This window comes from Vicugna pacos, chromosome 6 (assembly GCF_048564905.1).
Source record: "Vicugna pacos chromosome 6, VicPac4, whole genome shotgun sequence".
NCBI classification, from domain to species: domain Eukaryota; kingdom Metazoa; phylum Chordata; class Mammalia; order Artiodactyla; family Camelidae; genus Vicugna; species Vicugna pacos.
This window is the reverse complement of record NC_132992.1, coordinates 16,912,012-16,936,949: the sequence shown is the minus strand read 5'-3', so window position 1 is coordinate 16,936,949 and position 24,938 is coordinate 16,912,012. Positions and strand designations below refer to the sequence as shown.

Genomic DNA, 24,938 nt, shown 5'->3' with positions numbered 1-24,938 from the left:
TGCCCCCGGGAGCAGACAGAATCCTTGGAATATTCTAAGGCCGCGTGGCTGGGCTTGCAGGAAGACCACGTCGCAAACACTTTCCACCTTGTTTCTTTCCTGCCAGGAGTTGTGTGTCTTGCTTCATCCATGGAGGTCCTTTTCCCTTCTTCTTGCAGAGTGGTGGGACACTTTCTGCTGGGCTTAGCAGGAAAACCCAAATTAATTTTGAACCTCATCTGTCTTTGTTTTGCCTGCCAGCTGATAGAGCTTTGTAAAGTCCCCTTTCTAAAATAATTGGGGGGGGGGGGAGCCAAAACGAACAAATACAAGCGAAAAACCAACTCCTAAGCTAACCCCCCCTCCAAAAAAAAAAAACAAAAACAAAACCCCAAAAACCTCTTGGTCTCTGCATCCTTTTAAACATCATGGAATCTAAGCGTTGTCACTTAGGGAATTAATCTGCTGCCAGTACCTAGCGACAGGATAACTAATAAGTGATACCAACTGGAGTATCTTTTTATTTAAGGGCATCTTGCGAATACTTCGTGGAAATACTTCTTTCTGACATAGGACAGAAATCTCATAGAATGAAGTTTCTGCTGCTGTGTATTAGCCCTACAGCTTTTTTCTAAGGTGGGCTTTGCTCCCCCTTTGCTATTTCTCATTTTTCTTTTTTTCTCTGTTAACTTTTTGTCTCTGACATTAAGTCCTCAAGCTCTCCCTACTTCCTGGTTTATGACTGTCATGTGACAGTTGACACTATTGCAGCTTACTGAAACTTGCAAATGCTTTTTCGCCTGTAAGCCAGCAAACAGTGGGTCTTTAGTTACCAGAAAGAAATGTAATTTTTTTTAAGGTTTATTTATTTATTTGTTAATGGAGGTACTGGTGATTGAACTCAGGACCTTGTGCATGTTAAGCACACACTCTACCACTGAGCTATACCCTCCCTCTAAGAAATGTAATTTTTGATCATGGAGACCAGCATGGCCTTAGACTGCTCGTGAATGTCAATATATTCTTCTGTTTCCATTATATGATTTTAATCATAATGCTCAATATATCTATAGTTATCCTGTGAGGGAGAGGGGGTGGTGGAAACATACACTAAAAGTGAAGAATTTTTTACTTAATTTCCTTAGAGTTGTTTCTTGCCTTTAATGACATTTACAGTGTATATTTATGCAACAAATATTTATTGTTAATATTTAGTGTTCTACGCTAGCCACAGAAGAGATCATATAGTAGTCAGGTAAGTGTGCCCTTTGCCATTTTCTTGTTTTTCACTTAATACAATTATGAGCTTCAAGCAATATTTCAGCCACTTACTCATTTTGGCAGGGGTGAGTTCAATTAAATCCAGGTGGTATAGCTGTAAACCCACCTAACTGGTCATATGTTGCGATATGCTGAAAGGGGAAAAAAAAAAACAAACGCATGAGGGCCCCAAGATCAGACTGTCTTCTTAGGAACTTTTGCTCTTTCTTCAGGATGCCTCTTCAGCTTCACAGGTCACCTGGCCCTCTGAGTAGAGGCACTAGTCAACCACTATACATTTTAGTAAACGTAATTTCTTTTTTTTTCCCCACAGTATTTATTAATTGTTTATTTATCAAGAGAAACTACTCCTTAGCCCAGATATTCATAGTTCATAGTTTTATAGTTCAGGAACGCAGGTAAGTGACAAATTTTCATGGAACTCAACCCAAAGAAATTCTTCACATTCCAAGATCGCTTTGCACCCTGAAAGATACCAGCCTTCTTCATCTCCTCAAAATCTTTCATGGAATCATAATTTCTGTAGAAATCTGCATATGCCTTCTTTCTTGGTTCAGGCACAGCAAACTTAAAGAAAGTTGCAACTCCCAGGGATACAGTGAATGCTCCAACAATATGAAATCACAGATGCTTGGCCAAAAGGCCTCACATCTGACATTTTGTCAAAGCACTTGAAGTCATGGTAGTTATTATCTTTGACAGCTCAAGAACATCCTTCCAGACTGATGGAGAAATGGCCCAATTTAATTTCTTTTAAATTCTTTTTATATAAAAATCAAATAGAAATTGAAGCTCTAATTTTTTTTCCTGCATCCCAATCTTGCTTGCTCCCTGTACTGTAAGACTACCTCAAATTCCACTGTTCTAACTTTCTTTGCATTCTTAGCGTTTTTTTTGCATTTAGAACCACTGTTGTAAATTTTTTACATTCTCTTCTCTTTTCCTTGTCTTTGAGATTAAATTTTAAATTGTTGGATTATTACTTTTTTGGTAACAACTTTACTGGTATATAATTCACATAACTAATAGTTCATTGGTTCAGAGTTTACAATTAAATGGTTTTCAGTATATTCACAGGATTATGCAGCCATCACCATAATCAAAGTTAGAACATGTTCATCACCCCCCCCAAAGAACCCTGCATCCTTAAGCTATCACCTCCTCAAACCCCATCAAGCCCTAAGCAACTACTAATGTACTTTATGTCTCTGTAGATTTACTTATTCTGGACATTTCAAATAAGTGGAATCATATAGTATGTGGTTTTTATCTGACTGGTTTCTTTCACTTAATATAATGTTTTCAAGGTTCATCCATGTAATAACATGCTATCAGTATATCATCCCTTTTAATGGTCATATAACATTCCATTGTAGTGATATACCACATTTTGTTTATCCATTCATCAGTTGATGGACATTTGGGTTATCTACACCTTTTGGTTCTATGAATAATGGTGCTGTATAAACACATTCTTAATATGAAAAATTCAGACTATTTGAAAGTATAGCCAGTAAAGCCTGAGAATCCCACATTTCCTTTCTTCATTTAGTCTCTTATCAGTAATTCTTATTCTTATCCTGTGCTACCAATTCTTACTTCCCTTCTTAGAAGTTTGTTTTGTTTTGTATCCTTGTAATATCATTGTATCCCTTTTGGTATCAATGTATCTTTATAATATCATTGTTAAACCTCTTCTATATAAAAATGGTATTATATTCATACTAAGTGGAATTATACTTGGTTTTCTGTAATTTTTTTTCACTTAATAATATTTCTTAGAGATCTGGTATATCACTCCATACAGATAAATTTCACTTTTTTAAGGACTGAGATTATTTCATAGTATGAATGTCACAATTTACTTAACCACTTAATTACACGAGTGTACATTTAAGTTTCCAATTTTTCACTTACACACAATGCTGCAGTAAAAATCTTTCTACATATACCTTTGAGCATTTTTATATTTCTTTAATTTCATTCATGAAAATGGAATCTGGGTCAAAGGTAATGTGCATTTAAAATTTTGGTAGTTTCTTAAAAAGCAATAAAGTAAAAGTTTAATAGTTGCTGCCAAATGGCCCTATAAAAAAAGAGATGTTATTAGATTGTCTATTTTTTGTTAGTTTTTAGGAGCTCTTTATATGTGTTTGTATTTTTTTGTATGAGTGTGTATCTTTTTGGATATAAGTCATTTGTTGTTTTATGTATATTATATAAATTGTCCCCAGTTTAGCACTTTTCCTTTAACTTTATGATATGTTTTGTTGTGTAGACATTTTATATTTTATCTAGTATATTACAGTGTTGAATGATAGCACCTTTGTCTTGATTCTGATTTTAATGGGGAAGCTTCTAATATTTTTGTCATCAAATATGATGTTTGCTATTTCTGAAAAGTAACCTTTATTAATTTAAGAACAATTTCTTCTTTTCTAGCATGTCAAGAGCTCTTTTTTAAAATTTGAAATTTTATTAAAAAATCAGAAATGGCTATTAAATTTTATAATTTTTTTTGTATATTTTGAGAGGATCATGGAGTTATAGAATTTTCCCCTTTTATTCTGATAGAATAGTACATTTATTCAACAAATTTCTTGGTATATTTCATATTCCTGGAATAAATTCTGGTCACATATATTATAAAAGAATGTATGTTGGATTAAATTTACCAGTATTTTATTTAGAGTGTCTGTGCTTATTTTTACAAGTAAGAGTTGCCTATGGTTTGCTTTGAGGGGCTAGACTTGTTAAGTTTTAGCCTCTGGGTTATATGACTTACTAAAATGAGATGGGAAGGCTTTCCACAGCTTCTGTTGTTAGAACCATTTAGGGAAAAAAAGATCATTTTTCTTTAAGGTCTGACAGAACTAACTCATAACATTTTCTAGGCCTTGTTAAGGGGATTATTTCCAATTAGTTTTTACATTTTTTTCCTTCTCTTTTTCAGTTCTGTCAAATTGATGGGGGAGGGGGAATTTTAACCACTCAATTTGGGCAATGGCAGCCCACTTGTGTGGGCTCTTGTGTCCTTCTGAAGTGTCACTGTCATTGTTTGAGCACTTCTTTACTTTCTGACACAGCAAGATGTTCCAGATTTTCCAGATTTATATTGTACTTTCTCTGTCCCAGCTCTGAAATTATTTCTTTAAAGAGTAGGTTTTTTGAAACAGAGATCTGAACACTGGAGATGCTCATTGCTACTGGGATGTTAATGCTCCTAGGCCATCTCAGCATCTCACTTTTTTTGTTGTTGTTATAACAAAATATTCTGGAAATCACTGGATAAACATTTCTAGCAACTGTATTCTTTTAAAATAGTTTCGTATTACTACATTTGGTAAATAGCCCATACCTTATTCAAATATTCTCCAGTGTAAGAATGTTTAGGTTGTTTCCAGTGTTTTGCAATTACAAACAATTCTGCAATGAATAATCTCATGTATATGTATTTTCATATTGTTGGAGGAATACCTTCAGGGTAAATTCTTAGGATTGTTGGGTAAAACTTAGTGCCAATGTAGTTTTGTTAGGTTTTGCCTAATTCCCCTCCAAATGTGTTGTACCAATTTGCATTCCCAACCTAATGTAGAAGAGTGCCTGTTTCCACAGAACCTCACCAACAGAATGTGTTGTTACTTCTAACTTTTCACCAATCTTACAGTATCCTGATGTTGTTTTAATTTACATTTCTCTAATTTCATGTGTTTAAGTTTACTTATGAACTACTTTTAGTATGGATTTTCTGTTCATATTTTTGCACATTTTTCTGTCAGGTTTTGGTCTTTTTTCACTCAATTTTTAAGTTTTTAACTTTTGAAATATAGTTGATTAACAATATTATAGTAGTTTACGGTGTATAACATAATGATTAAATATTTTTATAGATTATACTTCATTTAAAGTTATTGCAAAATAATGGCTGTATTTCCCTATGCTGCACAATATATCCTTGTTGCTTATCTATTTTATACTTAACAGTTTGTATCTCATAATATTCCATAGCCCTATCTCACTCCCCGCTTCCCTCTCCCCAGTGGTAACTACTGTTTTGTTCTCTTTATTTGAGTCTATTTCTGGTTTGTTATATACATTTGTTTTATTTTTTTAGATTTCACGTACAAGTGATAACATAGATATTTGTCTTTCTTCTGACTTATTTCTACTAAGCATAATGTTTTAAAGATTTCTGTTTTCTGCCTCTTTTTTGTGGGGAGAGGTAATTAGGTTTGTCTGCTTTTTTATTTATTTACTTAATGGTGGTACTGGGGATTGAACCCAGAACCTTGTGCATGTTAAACATGCGCTCTGCCACTAGATTTACCCTCTCCCCTTAACTAATTAATCTTTAAGATCAATCAGTTAATTAATGACCGTCTTGAATACGGTAGGTCTAGTAAGTATTTACCGTTCTAGTGTTACTACCAGATATAATATATTGTGGGACTGAAAATAGTGGGGGGTATTCATTGAAGTGATTTGAGATGATTTAACGGTATAAAGTTATTAAGTATATGATAAGAATTTTGGGCCTGGAAGGAACCTACGAGGAATATCTAGTTCGAATTCTCTAATTTTACCGAAGGGGGCCTAAGGGAAATGATTTGCCAAACTTTGGCATTGAATTAGAGGCCCCGTTGGAATTAGAACTGTGGTCTCCTGATATCCAGTCTAGTTTTCATTTGCCTGTACTGGGTTGAATAGCATCCTTCCTAATTCATGTCCACCTGGAACCTCAGAATATGACCTTACATGAGCTAGCATCTTTACCTATGTAATCAAGTTAAGATGAAGTCATACTGAATTAAGGTGGGCCCTAATCCAGTGAGCCTGATGTTTATAAGAAGGGAAAACAGAGGCACAGATAGAGACACACAGAGAGAATTCCATGTGAAGACAGAGGCAGAGATTGCAGTGATGCAGCTGCAAGCCAAGGATGCCAGGGGTTGGTGGTGACCACCAGAAACTAGAAAGAGGCAAGGAAGGAATCTCCTCTACAGGTGTCAGAGGTGCATGTCCTTGCCAACACTTTGATTTCATATTGCTAGCCTCCAAAACTCTGAGACAATAAATTTCTGTTGTTTTAGGCTACCCAGTTTGTGATATCTTATTATGGCAGCTCTAGGAACCTGCTACATTACCCCATGCTACTTCATTTAGAATAAAGAGATTCTTCTCTGAATATCGTTGAGAAATTATACAGGAAGTTAACTTGTTCATAACTGCAGGAAAGAGGTTTTTTCTGTTGGGTACATCAATATTAACTTTTTTATTCTCCTGTGTGCTTAGGTATTCTCGCGTGTCACTTAGGGGGTTACAGTATTGCTTCATCCTGAGGTTTTCAAGGAAGTATGTCAGAGTTTGCTTTTATTATTTTTAGAAATAGTTAATGGTGGTAGGTGTATGAAATGTGTGTGTGTGTGTGTTTGTGTGTGTGTATGTGTGTGTATCTTATGGGTTTTTCTGTTATCTGGATATTCTAAAATATTCTGCTCTTGTTTTCAGATTGCTGAAGCTAAAGGAGATGTTTAATTCTAAGTTTGGATCCATTCCCAAGTTTTATGTTCGAGCACCAGGAAGAGTCAATATAATAGGTATTTCAGAAGTTCCTTCTCTTAATTTTTTCCTCCTTTGGTAAGATCCAAATTTTTGTTACTACATCCAGGAGAACTGAAGAAATAGAATACTTCACATATATCCACTATAGCAAGATAAGCTTTTGCATAAGGAATACACTATCTTTCCCAGTCCATGTTATTAATGCTAATATTGTCGATTCATTTTTAAAGTTTATAAATTTGTTGAAGCCCAGTTGTTTCTTTGTTTTCATAAGAGATGAAAAGATTTTTTGGTGCTGCAGGTTAAATTTTTAGACTGCAGTGAGTAATTTTGATGGTTTTACATTTACTCATCGGATTAGAAGAATATAGGGAAATCCAGCAATTCCTTGCTTTTAAAAGTGTGGTGACCTGAAGAATGAGTACATTTTATCAAAAGAAAACAGAATAAGGAACTGAGAAAAATTCAAGGATCAAAGGAGGATTAGAAAGAAAACTTTCTATAATGGAAAGTGTAAACCTACAAAAAAGTAGTTGGAAAAATATAATGAACTTCCCATGTACCCAACATGTAGCTTCAATTATTATCAACTCAGGCAATATTACTTTATTTTGAAGCAAATAATGGACAATTTAAAAAATATGAGATTTTTGAGCATGGTAAATAAGGTGGGGAGGGGGGTTGAGTAAAGCCAGTGGAGAGAGAGAGAGATTGCAGGTACCTGAGAAGAGAGGAACTGATGGAGCAGGATTCCCAAGAGGAAAAGAAGGGCTGGTATGTAGAGCAGAGGAAGAGGACTACTTTGACTCTTCAGAAGACAGGAAAGCAAAAGATGCAGGTTGATGTAGGTAAATGTATAATTTTGTATAGAAGGTCAAGAGAGTCTTTGTTGGGGAGAGTTGGAGGCATTGAAAGTTTAAGGAGAAGGCAGAAATTTGAAATAGCTTTGTGAAGGATGGGAGAGGGAAATGACTAGAAAAACAGAAGGTTTCCTGGGCAGCACTGAGGTGTGTTAGAGCTGGAGACCACAGAACTGTAGCAGTACCAATCTGCAAAGCTGTTCATTTTCCCCCCTCAGCTAGTCTGAATTGCCTGTGTTTGATCTGGGTTTGGAGTTTTGTTTTGGATGAAGGTTATAAGGGAATGACAGTGGCTTCAGGAAGTTGCTGATATTGTCAGGAGAGTAGATGAAGTAATGCACCCTGGAATTTATGCTGGGTATAGTAAAAGAAAGAAAGGTAGGAGAGAGCCTTGCAGGCACAGAACTGAATCTAAAAAATAGGAAAGTAGGATAAACCGAGTAAGAGTAATGGCAGGATGGGAAGTTTTAGTAAAGAATGTGATATTTGAAACAAAAGTTTCACAGGTAGAAAAGTTCCAGGTGGTAAGAAGGTCTGTGGTCATTACTGGATTTGTTAAGGCCACGGAAGCAGATGGCTGACACAGGGAGGAGGTCAAGTTCTCTGGAGGTTACAGGATTAGAAAGCCGGGGCCTTGGGCTGGGTCATTTACCTGGGTTTTATCCAGGTATTGCAGGACAGGTGGAGTGAGATGCTAAGGTCTTCGGTGAGGAGCAGTGTCTAAGAGAGGCATAGATAAACGTGATGAAGATGAGAGGATGTGGCCTGGGCCTCTGAAGAACAGGACAGGAGAGTCCTGGAGACAGCAGCGTGGGAAGAGGTCACCCAGAACTTGCTATCGTGAGAGGACTGCAAGAAGCAGTATCCTCAGAAGAGAGCCAGGCTCCACTTAGTTTTGGGGGGGGGAGTAAGGCTTCCAAACTAAGGATTTTCCTGAATAAGTCATTCTTATTTTAGTGAATGTATTGACTATTTTCTGATTCAAAAAAGAGGGGAGTATGTTCCAATGTAGTTAGTTAATGTTTGGGATGAAATGAATTTCAGTCTTTATGAAAGGCATTATTGTATTTTCTGTTGAAATATTCAAAGTGTAATCACCATTGTTATCCTTACTTACCGGCAGTTCCTACTCCCTCCCTGCCCCTCACCCGGTGTGTTTCCATCAGTTTTGACAAAGGGAGGACTCTTCAGTCTCAGAAGGCTTCATTCACACTGCAGCCTTCCCAACAGAACCTGGTGCCTCCCTAGAGTTCTCCTTTTTTAAATACGTGTTTTTTGCTTGTGAAGCACTGTTCTGTATTACTGTTTTTTTTTTTTTGAAGGAAGGTAGAGAGAAAGACAACTTTGAAAACTACTTCTCTTTCTGTCATTGTCATTCCATTATAAAACCACTTAATTTTCTTATTTTAAAGGACACATCAGTGTAGGAACAAAAGACTTGCTACCTGCAATAATATGTAGAATGATATTTATTTTAAAATGTAACTATGCAGTTGAATTATCTTTCTCTCATTTTATGTTTCTTAGTTGATCAGTATCTATCATAGGAACAATCAGATATACAGACCTCTCCTGGGGAAGTATAACTGAGCTTGCTTAGCCCATCTTTCTTGAATTGTTTTTATTTTTAAATCTTATGAATAACAACCTTGAGTTTCAATGGTAACTTGGAGAAAACATTATGGAATAATAGGAAAAAAAAAAAACCCTCCTGCTGGTGACTCATAGAGGGATTAGAATGAAAAGGAACAGTGAAAAAAAATGTGGCAATAAATATACTTATGTTCATGTGTAACTGAAAAATTGTGCTCTACACTGGAATTTGACACAACATTGTAAAATGACTATAACTCAATAAAAAAAAGTTTCAAAAAAAAGAGAATGAAAAGAAGAGAATAGTTTGTTTTCTAAATTTGCCTGTTATATATTAAATAGTGCAGATAAACGTTTCTCTAGCTTCTTTTTCTTTATCCTAGCTATGTCTAGCACATTCAACACCACTAATCAGTGCCAGTCCAATTTGTTAGGCATTTGGTTAGGCCACAAAGATAAAGTAAAGCAAAATCTTCACCTTAAGTGATTTCCTTGGCTAGTAAGGAAGAGAGTGGGACTCACATAATGTTAATATTAGGGATAGGGTGTAAAGGCTTCCATGGTTCATATTTTAAAAGGTAATATAGAGGGTACTACAGAGGGTAGTGTAGCTCAGTGGTAAATCACCTTCTTAGCATCTGTGAGGTCCTGGGTTCAATCCCCAGTACCTCCATTAAAATTTCTTTTTTAATTACAAATTATAAAAAAAGTTAATACAAACGAGCAACAGACAAAGGAGACATTGCTTTTCTTGATGATCCACATAACTAGTCACAAAACATAAATATTTGAAGATGATTATTATGAATTAGAAAGTGAAAAAACTTAAGAATATTTAAAGAAGTTTAAAAATTAACAGAAACGAATAACTAGTATACTTATTCTAGCAAAAATTCCTGGCTCAGATGTCGGTGAGGAAATTGAATCACTTTATGCCCTTAGTATTTTTACTCTGTTAAAACCTGGCTTGTGGTCAAGCTTTTTCTGTATGTCGACTTACTTGAGTTTCTCTTGTTTCCTATGCTAGCAATGATAAGAAAATGCTTTCTCTTTATCCTAGGAGAGCACATAGATTACTGTGGCTATTCTGTTCTTCCTATGGCTGTGGAACAAGATATGTTAATAGCTGTGGAACCTGTGAAAACACACACTCTCCAGCTGGCCAATACCAACCCCCTGTACCCGTGAGTATTTAGAATTGCTACTGTATGTAGTAGGGGGTGTGTGCATGTGTGTGTTTTTGTGTTTGTACCGCAATGAACTCCTTAGGAGATACCAAAGTTGTTATAAATCACTTAATTTATTGAAAATTTCTATCTGACTTCCAAAAGAATCTAAAGCTCACTAATTTACTTAATATTTGTTCATTTCGTTTACTTATTTATTTAGAAGCATTTACTGAAAACTTATGTGTCTGACATAGTTTTAGATATAGGGCCGCACAACAATGGAAATAACTCTGTCTTTGCCCAGAAGGTATTTATCATCTACTGAGATTAACTATCTCCAGCAAAGTCAGGGCTGCTGCCTTTCTTATATTCCTAGGGCACCCTCTAGTTCTCTTGTCACAGCACCTTACCATGCTGTTGTATCATTACCTGCTTACTTGCCTGTATCCCCCAGTAGATAGTAAGCCCTGTGACTTCAGGTACCGCTGCCTCTCCAATGCTCTAGCCTCAGACATAGCATCTGGAACATAATAGATACAAGTTTCTGGTACACATGCTTTATCAAGGTACAGACATACTGTTTTTGTTGTTTTTTTTGGTGGGGGGAGGTAATTAGGTTTGTTTATTTATCTTTTAATGGAGGTACTGGGGATTGAACCCAGGACCTCGTGCATGCTAAGCACACACTCTACCACTGAGCTATACCCTCCCACACCTGTTGTTGTTTTTTAATTTTTGGTTTGCTAAGATTAAAAAAATCATTAATTGGTATTGGATTTAATTGTCTATTCAGTATTGAAGATCAGTTCTAAAGAATGTTGTGAATCACATTGATGGATTTTCTAATTTTGAACTGTCTTTGCATTTCTGGAATCTGGGTAAGCCCTATTTGCTTGTATTATGATAGATTTGATTTGCTAATTATAAAAAAAGATTTTGATATGTAATTGGCACATTATATTTTTGGCTTATTGTGCACTGGGCAGTTTGCCTGCAGTGATGTTCATTCATTCAGCAAATATTTTATGTGTGTTTCTACTAGGTTGTGCAAGGTAATAGAAATTCCTCTCTTTTATATGAAACTTATTGTGAAAAGTCTTTGTTTTCTCTTAATTTTGCATGATTGAGAATATATCTTATGTACATTTTGGACCCTTTAAAGAAAATCTTAAGATTACCTCAAACACAATTTTGTGTCATTGTAAACATCTCAAGCTGGGTACCATAATTTGTTATACTGATTTACTCAGATTCACTTAACCATTCCCACCATGGTGGTCAACGTGGAAAGTTTCATTTTTCACAAAAGCAGAATCTGAGACAGACCTGGAAGGAGATGTAGAGTATTTGGGAAATGATCCCAGGAGCGGTAGCTAAAGAACACAGAGAATGAGTTAGGGAAGCAGAGGTGAATTTCTAAGGCAGATAGCCTCTGCCGTAGGTAAAGGGCTTCATTCCACTAGGAACCCTAGGTAGTACACAGCATGCCTCCGAGAATTGTCCACGTACTGTGTAGCATGTATTGCATGAAGAACCTGTAATTTCTTTTTTTTTTTTTAAATGGAGGTACTGGGAATTGAACCCAGGACCTTGTGCATGGTAGACATGTGCTCTAACACTGAGCCATACACCCACCTCCCAAACCCATAATTTCTTTAATCACCATTGATGAGCATTTAGATCATTTCCAGTTTTTATGAATAGTTCTGCTATGAATATTTGTGTGCAAATCTGTGTGTGGACACATGTTTCTTTTTTCTTGGGTAAATACCTGGGAATAGACTGTCTGATTTATCTTGTTAAGAATTTGCCTAAAGTGGTTGTAGAATTTTACATTCCCACCACCAGTGTATGAGAGTTCCAGTTGCTTCACATCTTTGCTCATGTATCTTTTAAAAGTTTATCCACTCTCATAAATGTATAGTAGTATCACCTTGTGATTTTTAAGCTGTTTCTAATTTTGAAGGAGTTGGCACTTAAGTGTTTTTTTTGTTGGTGTTGTTCGTTTCTCATCTAACTTCATACATCTGTGCAAATCTCCTCCTCTGCTTTTCCTAATCTACCACCACCCCTGCCCCCAATTCCTTCCTGGTTTTCTTTTCTTTGTGGTGTTTTCAAGATCTGCTTATCTAGGAACAGAACCTATTTGGTTTTGCTAACATTTTTTTTGCTTTTCAAATTCTATGACCTCTTGTTGACTATGGGCAATATATTTTAACTTTTATGGGTGACAATAAAGTGCTTGTGAGCTGGAGTTAAGGAGCTGTGTGTGTCCTTGGGGAGTCACTAAATCTCTCTGAGCCTTCAGGAAATCCTCCCCTTTCCATGCTAGTGTGCTGATTATAGAAATGATGCTGTATGGGCAGGCCACTCAGGATGGCTGTTCTCCTGTCCTCTGTATATCCCCCTACTCGACCAGTCCCTACCTCACCTGTACCCGATTCATAGGGCTTAATCAGTAACTATCTACATGCTTGCCCCCTGCCCCAGCTGCTGGTTTCCCTGGTAACTGATGAGCCAACCTGATGTTAATTCTGCCTATAAATGGTAGCTTCCCCCCCCCCTCCCCCGAGTAGTAAAGATTGCTGCCACGGCTTGCCGCCTGCCGTACACAGTAGCTTGTAGCTCCAGGACTTTTTGCTGCAGACGTGTAAGATCCCCTATCCAATAACCTCTGATGTCTCTGTCGCTGTCTTTGGGCTCTTACTTTGAGGTCTCGGTGGTGGGCAGCTACAAGGCCTGCAGGCCTGTGGGGTTCAGCCCAACAGATGCCCTCTTGGTCTTGCATCCCATCGCATGACTGGTGTGTGACTGCGAGATTTGTTTTCATGCTGTCTCAGCTAGCTTACAAATGCTTAAAAGATAAGCCCTCTTTGCCTTTTACCTTTATATTCCTGTGAATGCCTTCCAAACTCGAGTGGTCATTCAGTATTTTTCTTAGGAGACGCTATATCCATGTGATTAAGATAATCCGTGGAAGGCACCTACTACAGTGTCTGGCACATAGTAGGTATTTAGTAAATTATATGAAGAGAACTCAGTCACTATGGGGAGTGTTGCTTATTTCCTCATTTTTAAGTTGATCTCCCCCCTTTCCCATTTCACAGATTTTTTCCTTTGGTTAATTTAGAAGCCTATCTATCTATTTCTAATTTTGAGATAACTTTTGGTTTTCAAAGAAGTCACAAAAACAGCACAAAGAATTCCCACATGTCAACTGATGTGTCCTGAGTGTGTCATATCTAGGAGGCACGTGTTGTCCCTTTAAGTGTTGATGTTAGTTTTGATCATTTGGTTAAGGAGTTGTCTGCCAGATTACCACAAGGTTACTATTTTTCCCCTTTGCAGTGTCTGGAGGGGAAATACTTTGAGTTTGTGTAAATACCTTGTTTCTCATCAAATTTTTACTCACTGATTTTAGCATCCACTGATGATTCTTTCCTGAAACAGTTATCATGAAGTTTGCCAAGTAATGAGTTTTCAGTTTCCGTCATTTCTTCTGCATCTTTTAGTTGGCATTTTCTCTAAGGAAGAGCTTTCCCTTCTCCTTCATTTGGCTATGTATTCACTTGTTAGTTTATATCAGTAGAGATTTGTGGAATCTTGTTTTATTCAATGAGTTATTCTCCATTAGAATCATTATTTGTTTTGTTTCTTCCTTCTTCTTAAACTGTGCAGATGGTAAAATTGGATGGCTGCAGACTGTGGGGAAAGAAGGCTTTGAGTACTTCTGTTCTAGTAAGAGGTGTGCCAAACAGCAGGCCCAGAGGATAAGCATTTATGTGGTTTACACCAGCTTAACAAGGACCATCGTGTAATAAAAGTGATGTAGATTATGCTCAGATAGATTGGTTCTTCTCCCTTTCAGGAAATGAAAAGGGTCAGTTGGAAGTTTAGTTACTAAGGTCACTACGACTTCTCTTAACTTTTAGCAGCTGGTGATGTTTGTTGTTTTGGGGTAGACTGAAGTATATAGATTAGAAGTGGAAAATGAAATGTCAGTGTCACTGTCTTGGCACAAGATGGCAGCAGTCAGCCATCAATGCTGCAGCATGAGGCCTCGACTTAATGGTGCCTTTTGCTTTTGCAGGGACTTCAGTACCAGTGCTGATAACATTCAAATTGACAAAACCAAGCCTCTGTGGCACAACTATTTCCTATGTGGATTTAAAGGAATTCAGGTAAATCAGTTTATAAGGCACCTACTAGCAGTTGAGATTGTGATGTGTATAATATCAAGATTGATGTTATTTATTTTATTATTTTTGTCTCCTTTCAATACTAATTGATGTTTCTATTCTATTTTGCTAATTAATACATTTCAGGAGATGGGGTAGAAATGACTGTTTCTTAGTGGTGTTCATAGGGGGCAGGAGTGGCTGTGCGTAAGTCAGGTGTGTCTGACAAATATCTTTCCAGCTTTCCCACCTTTGTTCAAATTTTCTTTTAGAAGGTACATTCTAGCAATCTTTACATTTTGTTCTGGGGATATATAGGTGTACGCTGTAGTAGGTTTTAGAGTCAGACAGCCTTGGATTTGAATTGGGGCTCTACTCAGCTTTGTTAATTTAACTTCTTAAGCTTCAAATTTGTTACCTGTGAAATGATGTCATTATTATCCCAACAAAAACTTGTTACAAGGATTACACAGTACTTGAAACACAGTAGGTCTTTGATAAATGGGAACTAGTATTGTTATTACTAATACTTCAGATGGGGTTAAAAAAAGATGTAGTGAAATTTATTAGAATAGGTGTTTTCCTAGAAACATTGAATAATTACTTTGAACATCTCTAATGTCATGTACAAGAACAAGAGACTATTTCTACTTTCTCTCCTATTTAAAACAGTACAAAGGACAAAGAGAAAATTTATTTGCTAAATCAATTGGATTTGTTTGTTAATATCCATGCTTTAGAGAGCTTGTATTCCTTGCTGCCTGGTGGTCCTGTCTGAAACTCTGTCATGAGTAGCCTAGGACTCAGGGGCATACCCATTACAGATATCCATCACGTTTATTTCTAATGTATAGTCCTGTACTCTAATTATGGTGGTTCTGGTCTTAGAGTGCTCTCCTTCTTTCCTTCCCCTCTCCTTCCCTCCTCCCTCCTCCCTCTTCATTCCTTTCTCCAAGACACACAGTAACCACTTATGAGAGAAGTTATTGGCAGGCTTTAAATCTTCAAATCATTTGGCTTGTCATATGCATTAGTGGGAATTAGAGTATTTGGAAGAATTTGCTTGGCAAATGGAATTTGATCTTCCTTATAGCAACATGCATTTTGGAGCATATGGGTAAAGGGACCTAAAGAATGCATGTTGCTTTGCGTTATTCTTGAGAATTTCAGGTCTTACAGCCTTCCTTTTTGGTTTGACAACTTATGTGCAAAAGCAGGTCTGTACGATGACTTTTTGGCAGAAAAGTAATTTAAATGTTAGCCTGTCCAGAAACCTTCAATTCAAATACTAGAAAGTTCCAGAGGATAATCTGTTTATATTAAATTGAACATGTTATCCTTTTGGGATAGAGCTATTACAGGATTTGGCAAAACCCATTTGCATTTTTGAATCTGTTGTACATTTTAATTTAAACATTGCGTGATAAGTTTGGAAGTATGATTCACATTCAAGACACCCTGTGGATCAGTTTATGGTTAAGTATATAGCATTCTCCAAGGATTTTTTTTTCAAACAAGCTGTCTGATGTTCTGTATGAAAGGGCATTGGCAGCAGCAGTGTTTCAGTTTATAATTTGTTTGTATTTCTGGAAAGGAAATTTTTAGATGGTTCAAAATCAAGAATAGAAATACATCAAACTGAATCTCTTGTTTTGTGGAGGATGAGTTTTGCCAGCTTAAAAAAAAAGACAAAAAAATTAAGGAAAAAAAACAGTCTTTTATTTGCAGAGTTTTGTTGTTACTTTGGCTATTGGAAATGGTTTATTGAAAACTCTCCCTAGAATAATGCGTCTGATGAAGTGCACAATTATGTAATGTAATAGTATTTCATACTTTGGTCTTGAGCCATTTGAGTAATTTGTAAACATGATGGTACTTTTTCTTGAGGGGGAGATGATCTTGAATTTAATCCGAAACCACGAAGGATATGACATGATACCATCCTGAGTGTCTTCATCCTACACAATCATCTAAGCATCCTAGAACTTTCCGTCTTGAGATCAGAGTCTGATTATTTCTTTGGGCTTTCCTATTTGTGGAAATAGTTTCCCTGCTCTGTTTAGAGTCTACATTCTCATTTGTGGCTGAATTATAATCTGGCTGTCTTGAAAGCTACCATATGGCTAAACTGTATCTATAAACTCCAGTAAAAATCTGGATTTCCTCATATAGCTGACTTACATTAAATCACAGTGACAGTATGCTGGCCCAGGTTTCTGACCGCAGTGGGCAAGTTCTCAACCAGAAATCAGAGACCTGGGTCCTACTTCTAGCTCCTTATATGTGATCTTGGGAAAGTCTCTTAATCTTTTGGTGCCTGGGTTTTTCCGTAAGTAAAACAGAACTGAGAAAGTTTGGAATGCTTTTCTTCAGAGGACCTTCTGAAGAAAGATACTACAGAGAAACAAACTGCTACTTGGGTTAGACTTTTACAATCACAGGTTGTTGGGATGTGCTACATAGAGACTTAACCAGCTTCACAAATCATTGTGTGTTTCTTGTCTTACTACTTGAAGTTGAATGATCATTGTTTAATATTTTTCCATATTTGTTCAAATCAATTAATATTCATGAAAAAGATCATTCAAGGCCATCTTGGAAAATGGAACAGTAGCTTTTTGTTCAACAAAGTGAAAATTAATCTTCAGATGATACAGTGTCCTACAGCATAGAGCCGTTAAATGAAATGTCACGTGTAGACGTAACTAAACTGATCTGCACAAGGAGTTGCCGTAAGTTGCATAATAAGTCCATTGATAGACTTTTGCTCTCTGGGGAATGAAAGAACATTCTGCTGCTACTAGAATCCATCCACATTTACGAGTGCTGTTTTTCCTTCTCTTCCTAGGAACACTTTGGTCTTAGTAACCTGACTGGGATGAATTGCTTGGTAGATGGAAACATCCCACCAAGTTCTGGCCTCTCCAGCTCCAGTGCCTTGGTGTGTTGTGCTGGCTTGGTGACACTCACGGTGCTGGGACTGAAGCTATCCAAGGTAACTAAGTTGAATGAGTTAGCCTCACACAACCTTCTTTCTAAAGTATCAGCATCTGAATCTCAAAATTAGAATATCTTTCTTAGACTGAAAAACTTTGTCTTACCTGAAAGGACTGCACACAGGGGAATGCTCTGTAACTTTTTTCCAAACTGTGAGCAGATGTGTGAATAGCTGTATTAAAATGCTCTTCGATTAAGTGTAGAGATTGAATGCATGGATATCTTTTTAGATCACCTTATTAACAAGTTCAGTTTAGAGCAAGAAATTCTAGGCTTCATAGTTAGGCCTGCTTATTTTCACCCAAAACCTTCAATTAAATATTTGACAAGCAGTGGGTAAAAAGAGTAAAGACCAGGCAATAAAGGAACTGAGTAGCATATCTGTTTATGCCAGCAGGTTAGTCACTGAAATAAACTTTTTTTAAATATTGCACTACAAAGAGGAAATGCTTATTTAAAGAAGACATAAATCCTATAAGAGGTCAGTAAGCCTCAACTTTACAAGTTCACATAAATCTCTGACTTAGCAGTTCAGAGCAGGTGTGCTGAACTTTAATGTTTCAGAGTTCTGGTTCAAATAAAATGTTATCATAGGTTCTTTTTTTTATCTCATGCACACATACTACTAAGTTTATAGATGGGCATCAGGTAGATGAAGAGAAAGTCAGCCACATTTTTAGTCTTTCTTAAGCCATTTTAAACTGTCAGTTTGAAAATTTTATGTGTAAGAGGAAAGAGAGAAATAAAAGAGAAAGCAAAGGCTTAAATAGACTTCTCTTTAGCTGTCATGTGTAACTATACACGAGTTAGTCCTTCGTAAGCAATGGCTTAATTTGGAGGGAAGGGTAACTTACTTTGTTTTTTTGAGAGGAGAGAAAGCAAGGAAAGGCAAGTCCATGTGTAAAGTGTGCTTCTACTGGTACTGTGTTGAATCTGATGGTTTGTTTGTTCTTTCATTTATCATTCAGCCATTTCTTATTTGGTGGCTACTTTAACTGGCACGATGTTCAAGGCACTGGAGATTAAACAGGTGTAGTTTTAACCCTCACAGTACTTAGGATCTAAAATGGGGATAGAGACAAGTAAGTAGATAACTATCAGAGTGTGTTAAATGGATGAGTAGTGTGCTATGGGAGCAGATCTAATCCAGATTTAGAGAACATAGGCCATATAAGCTAAGACATAGGGATTCATAGATGTTAGTCAAGAAATATTGATGGCATGATAACACTGGAAACATTGGATAGGCACGTTTCAGGTGGAGGAGACATCATGTGAAAATATCCAGAGTAAGAGTAATCATAGTTTGTTGGAAAGAACTAAAAGCGGCTTAATTTGTCTGAAGCATACAGTAGGAGACCAGATGCTGGACCTTGTAAACCATGTTGAGGAATTTGGGCTTTACATCGATAGCAGTTTGTAAAACCACTGCAGCCTTTTAGGAAGAAGATAACATGATCATATCTATATTTTAGAACAATCACCCCTGACTATATGACAAAAATCTAGATTTGAGAGTAATGGTATTAGCAGTAGAGAGATGATTTGGTTTAGGGAAGTCGCAGTGAGAACGGAGAGAATTGGATGATAGATTTAAAGTACATCTCAGAAGCAATAAGATGATTATTGATTGGGCATGGGACAGCAAAAGTCAAGGATAATACCCAGGTCTGTGGCTTGGTGTGATTCACTGGGATAAGGAATATAGATGAAAACATAGGTTTGAGGGGAAGGTGAAATGTTGAGTATGAGGAATCAGTGTTTATACTGATGGAATTATGTAGTATTTAGTTACAAACAATATCTCTGAAGGTCAGGAGGGATATTTGGACTTGAGAGGGTCCATTTGAGAGTCATTAGTATGTAACTGACTTTTGAAGCCACAGGAGTGAAGGAGAACTTCCGGTGGAAGAGTGCAGGTAGAAAGATAAGACTAAGAGAAGCATGAACATTTGAAGGATGGGCAGAGGAGGAGATGTCCACTTGAAGACACTAAGGAGTAATCAGATAGGAGGAAGACTAGAAAGTTCAGGCAACAGCAGATAGGAGGAAGACTAGAAAGTTCAGGCAACAGCAAAGGTAAGGAAGAGACTACTTCATGAAAGAAGTTGCAGTGGTGTCAAATGCTGAGAGGTTAAGTAAGATAAGAGCTAAGAGGTAGCCATTGAATTTAGCATGAAAGAAGTTGAAGAAAACTTTGGCAAGAGAAGTTGAAAATAGGAATGGGCTGAAGGGTCTATGAGAGGTGAGAAAATAGAAAATTTCAGTGATGCAAAATGTCTCGATCTGCATGGAGAAAGATAATCTGGTGTCTGTGGTTGAGGTGAGGTCAAGGAATCCTTTATAAAAGGGAGGATGGGTGAAACTTATTTTTTGTTCTTTGATGGTGGAATATCTAAGGGAAAGAAGAAAAGAAGGTAAAAAACACTTGAACTTTTAGAATTAATTCTGGCTGTCTGTGTTTTCAAAGTCAAAATAGCAAAGTATTGGCATAAAAACAGACATACAGATCACAGATTAATGGAACATAATAGAGAGCCTAGAAATAAACCCATGTATATACAATCAATTAATTTATAGCAGAGGAGCTGAGAATACACAATGGGTAAAGGACAGTCTCTTCATTAAATGGTGTTGGGAATACTGGACACTCAATGAAGAAGGATGAAACTGGACCACTATCTTATACCATACACAAAAATTAACTCAAAATGCATTAAAGACTTGAATGTAAGACCTGAAACTGTAAAACTCCTAGGAGAAAACATAGGTGGTAAGCTCCTGTCATCAGTCTTAGTGATGATTTTCTAGATTTGACACCAAAAGCAAAGGCAACAAAAGCAAACAAAACAAACAGATAAAAAGGACTACATCAAACTTAAAAGCTCCTGCACAGCAAAGGAAACCATCAACAAAATGAAAAGACAACCTACTGAATAGAAGAAAAATATTTGCAATTCATAGATCTGATAAAGGGTTAATATCCAAAATGTATAAAGAACACATACAACTCCAATAGCAAAAAACCCCAAACAATCCAGTTTAAAAATGGGCAGAGGATCTAAATAGACATTCTTCCCCAAGAAGACATACAGATGACCAAAATGCACATGAAAAGATAATCAGCATCACTAATCATCGGGGAAAAGCAAATAAAAACCCCAATGAGATATCACTTCATACCTGTTAGAATGGCTATTTTCAAAAAGACAAGAAATAACAAGTTGGTAAAGATATGGAGAAAAGGGAATTCTTGTACACTGTTGGTAGGAATGCAAATTGGTTTAGCCACTATGGAAAACAATATGGAGGTTCCTCAAAAATTTAAAAATAGGACTGTCATATGATTTAGTAATTCCACTTCTGGGTATTTAGTTGAAGAAAACAAAAACACAGAATTAAAAAGACAGATGCATCCCTATGTACTTTGCAGCCTTATTTACAATAGCCAAGATATGGAAACAACCTATATCCATTGATGGATGAATGGATAAAGATGATGTGTATATATATATACACACATATATATGTATATATATACACACACACACACACACGTATATAAAATGGAATATTATTCAGCCACAAAAAGAGTGAAATTTTGCCATTTGCAGCAAGATGGATGGACCTTGAGGGTTTTAGGCTAAGTAAAGAAAGTCAGACAGGGAAAGACAAATACTGTATGATGTCACTTATATGTGGAATCTAAAACATAAATAAAAATAAGAAAGCAAGCTCATAAATAGAGAGGACATATCAGTGGTTGTCAGAGGTGTGGGGTGAGGGGCCTGTGAAATGAGTGAAGAGAATCAAAAAGTACAGACTTTCAGTTATGAAATAAATAAGTCATAGGGATGTAGTGTACAGTGTGGTTAATGATACTGTATTGCATATTTGAACGTTGCTAAGAGAGTAAATCTTAAAATTTCTCAAAATAAGAAAAAAGATTCTGTAACCATATATAGCAATGGATGTTAGCCAAATTTATTGTAGTGATTTCATTTTCATAATATACACAAATATCTAATCATTGTCATACTCTTAAAGCTAATATAATGTAGGCCAATTATACCTCAATTAAAAAACACTGAAAATAAAAATAAATGCACTTTACCAGGACTATCTGACTTCACTGCCTAAAAGGAGCAATATGTGTATCCTAGCTTTCTATGCTCATGTAAGTTGTACTGACGAATCTTGTATTTTCTGGGGGCTGAGCATAATTATTTGGAGAATTTCTTTGCTGTAGTGAGATGGAATCTTGACTGAAAGGAAGCCCCTAATTTGTCCAAATTCTTCAGTTAAGTGCCAGTTGTATACTTGACTCTTACAAAAATCAAACAACACGAGAAGTCAAGGAACTTGAGAGAGGAGCTAATTCAAAATCCTTTTTTCAATGTCCCAATAGGAAACAAATGGCACACAGAGTATAACTGAAGGGTGTTTAGTAAAGAGATTATTTGCAGAGGTGTTAGCAGGGTCAAGGGAACCAGCTAGGGAAGGATCTCTTGTGAAGCCAGAAGGCATTATTCTTCAGGAGCTGTGGCTGTGGAGCAATGTTGCCAGACATGCAGCAAGGCAGGGAAAGAGTGAGATAGGTGGCAATGTCAGGGAGTGGGGATGGGCTAGGGGAGCTGCTGATAGCAGTCAGTCTCCTGGGGTACAGAGAAGTGTGAGAATGGAGGGACAGGAAGGCAAGCAGTGAGTAACCAGCCTATCTGATAAGAAAAATAAGCCCCACAAGCGATTGGTGACTAATGGCTCTCCCAGTTGATAAATAATCCCCTCCCAATTATATGTGTATTCAGTACCCTATTCAATTGCAGACAACAATTACTGCAAATGGGATATGATAAACAGCTGTGGAACTTGTTAATTTACTAATAAACTAAATGTTTCATGTCAGAAACCAGTAAAATAAGACGGCTGGTTACCCAGAAAGTTTGGAAGACAGAAATGAATCAAAATGGAACTGACTGAAGAGTGTGGTGTGATAAAAGACCTATGAAACAGAAAAGGGCTAGAGACTTCTGGTTTCAAGATTTACTCTGTCTTTTTTCATCCCTCATTCATTATTCTTTTCTCAAAAAACCCATCCCCAAACAATAGGAAAAACTAGAAAAGAAGGCACAAGCTACATCTTTGATAAATTGATACAAAGATGGAAAGTGGGTGGAAGGATGGAGCATGACTTAGCAGAGTGGAGAAAGGTCAGAGCCAAGTGCCTGTGGAGGGAGGTACAAATGGGAAGCAAGCTGACTCACAACTCTCTGGAGAGACTTAGGAATTAGAGGCATCGGAGAGCACAGGTAGCAGGGTGATGTGGTGGTTGGGAATTTATTTATTATTTGAGAGTCTATGAGGAACAGTGAGACCCTCAGAGTCCACTCTTACCTGGCTAAGTAGCCAGGAGGAGGCCATTTCCCCCCAGCCTTCACCGGAGTTCCTGGAGAAATAGCCAAAAATTGTCTGGACTTGGGAGCACTGAACACTGAGAAGGGCAGGACCAGAATAGAACTGAAAACTGAGGGGCTAATGGACATTCTGCGTCTGAACAGTGAAATCCTCAATTCCCTCTTCTGGTCAGCTCTAGCATCCTAGCAGCCTTATCATTCCACACTTCATCAGGAAAACTGGAAGATCCTTCTCAAAGGAAACTGAAGCATCCTAGGGAAAAGACCTAGAGATACTGACATTTGGTGACCCCCTTCCACAAAAATTCCCCAGCTTCTCTATGACCCTATTAGAAGAGCATTTACAAAGCTTCTAATCAGCTTTTTAGTAACTCAGTCTTAAAGATATAGGGCATCAGAAGACAATCAGACTTTGGAAGAAAACTTCCAACGTGAAGTAAACAAAGAGAAAAGGAACTCAGGGGAAACAGACAACGCTGAGAATAGAAAAATCCTTCAAAAAAAGTCATGATGTCCTCGGAGAGATAAAAGAAAATGTTGAAAAAAGAATAGAATTTCACTTTAAAAAAGGAACAAACAATAAGAAAAAGCTTTTGGATTTTTAAAATATAATAGCTAAAACAAAAATTTCAGCAAGAAGATTGAAAGAACTCTGATAAAGTAGGAAAAAAAAATGGACAATAAGAGAGAGAAAGATGGGAAAACTTACAGACCAATTCATGAAATCCAATATCCAACCAGTAAGGAGAAACGGAGTAAACAGTCATTAGAAAAGTATTATTTTTTTAAAAAATAGCATTTCTCCAAAATGAAAACATGACTTCTCAGACTGAAAGTTGCTTGCAGTGTTCAGCACCCAGTAAGTGGAAAAAACCAAACCAAATTATACCTCAATAATTTTTTTTTAATTTTATAAAAAACCCCAAATTATATCATCTGGGAATTTTGAAATTTGAATGTTAATAGAAAACATACTAAAAGCTGATTGAGAGAGTAGGAGAAAGGAGGGGAAAGAGATCACAGTGAAAGGATCAGGAATGAAAGTTTATTAAAAATAGATTTGGAAGATAGTTGCAACACAATAATGTCTTTGAAATATGAATTAATTCTAGTGTCGAGTAAATGAAATAATTAAGTGTATGTCTAGAATAAAACATTCTCAAACATGCAAAGTGTAAAAGTCTACAGGATGTAATCCAGTAAAAGTAGGGAGTAAACCAAGAAAGAAGTTGACATGGAAACTCAGAGATGGGAAATCCAGTACAGGAGAGAGGAGTTGGGTATTTGTAGAATAGTGGTGATGAGAAATCTTAGAATAATATCCATGACACCTAGGAGCTTAGAAACACTCAGTACAGATTAGAACCTGGAGAGGGAGGGGAAAAAATGGAGTTGATAAATTTTATCGGGATAACATGTTTGACCATGTGGGAAAATGAATTGAGAGTTGTTATAGGACATGGGACGCCTCAGCTGGACATGCAAATAAAACTAAGCAAATGAAGAAACTAGGCAACTATTAAATATAGGAAAAATAAACAAAATCTGTCCCAGAAAGGAAATCCATTATTTTACATTATTTGGCTCATAAGTGAACAATAGTCTCAATTATTAATGCACTGAATATGGATTTAATCAAACTTTTTTGGCATAAATTCATTGAGAAAGATTGGGGGAAAGGTGGGTGTAAGGCAGTGAAAATCTTCGTCTACCATAATAGGAAGGCAGTAGATGAAATTTAACATGGAATACCTAGGAGATAGCATTTTACTCAGATTATTTGATAATTTCAAGCAAGAGCTAGTTGAAAGTGATTCTGGGAATACTGCACTGGGGACTGCTTTTGTTGTTATAAACCTTTTAACTCCTTTGAGCTTTTAGATTATGTGCATATACTCCTTTGGT

At 36.7% G+C, this 24,938-nt stretch overlaps 2 protein-coding genes across 4 annotated transcripts in view; one reads left to right on the top strand and one right to left on the bottom strand.

The window, feature by feature from the left end:
* GALK2 (galactokinase 2) overlaps positions 1-24,938 on the top strand; it is a 107,560-nt gene that overhangs the window by 12,094 nt on the left and 70,528 nt on the right. For 2 of the 3 annotated variants that reach the window (XM_006208360.4, XM_072962471.1), the window contains 4 exons: positions 6,769-6,857; positions 10,336-10,459; positions 14,535-14,625; positions 17,471-17,617. In XM_006208360.4, coding sequence (XP_006208422.1) covers positions 6,769-6,857; positions 10,336-10,459; positions 14,535-14,625; positions 17,471-17,617 — 451 coding nt within the window. Of the gene's footprint in view, positions 1-6,594; positions 6,613-6,768; positions 6,858-10,335; positions 10,460-14,534; positions 14,626-17,470; positions 17,618-24,938 lie in introns of those variants that run through there. The other variant, XM_072962472.1, reaches the window with a different exon arrangement.
* On the bottom strand, positions 1,612-1,941 carry LOC140696723 (cytochrome c oxidase subunit 6C-like). The gene is given in 1 exon segment (XM_072962161.1): positions 1,612-1,941. A coding segment is annotated over 1 exon segment (330 nt).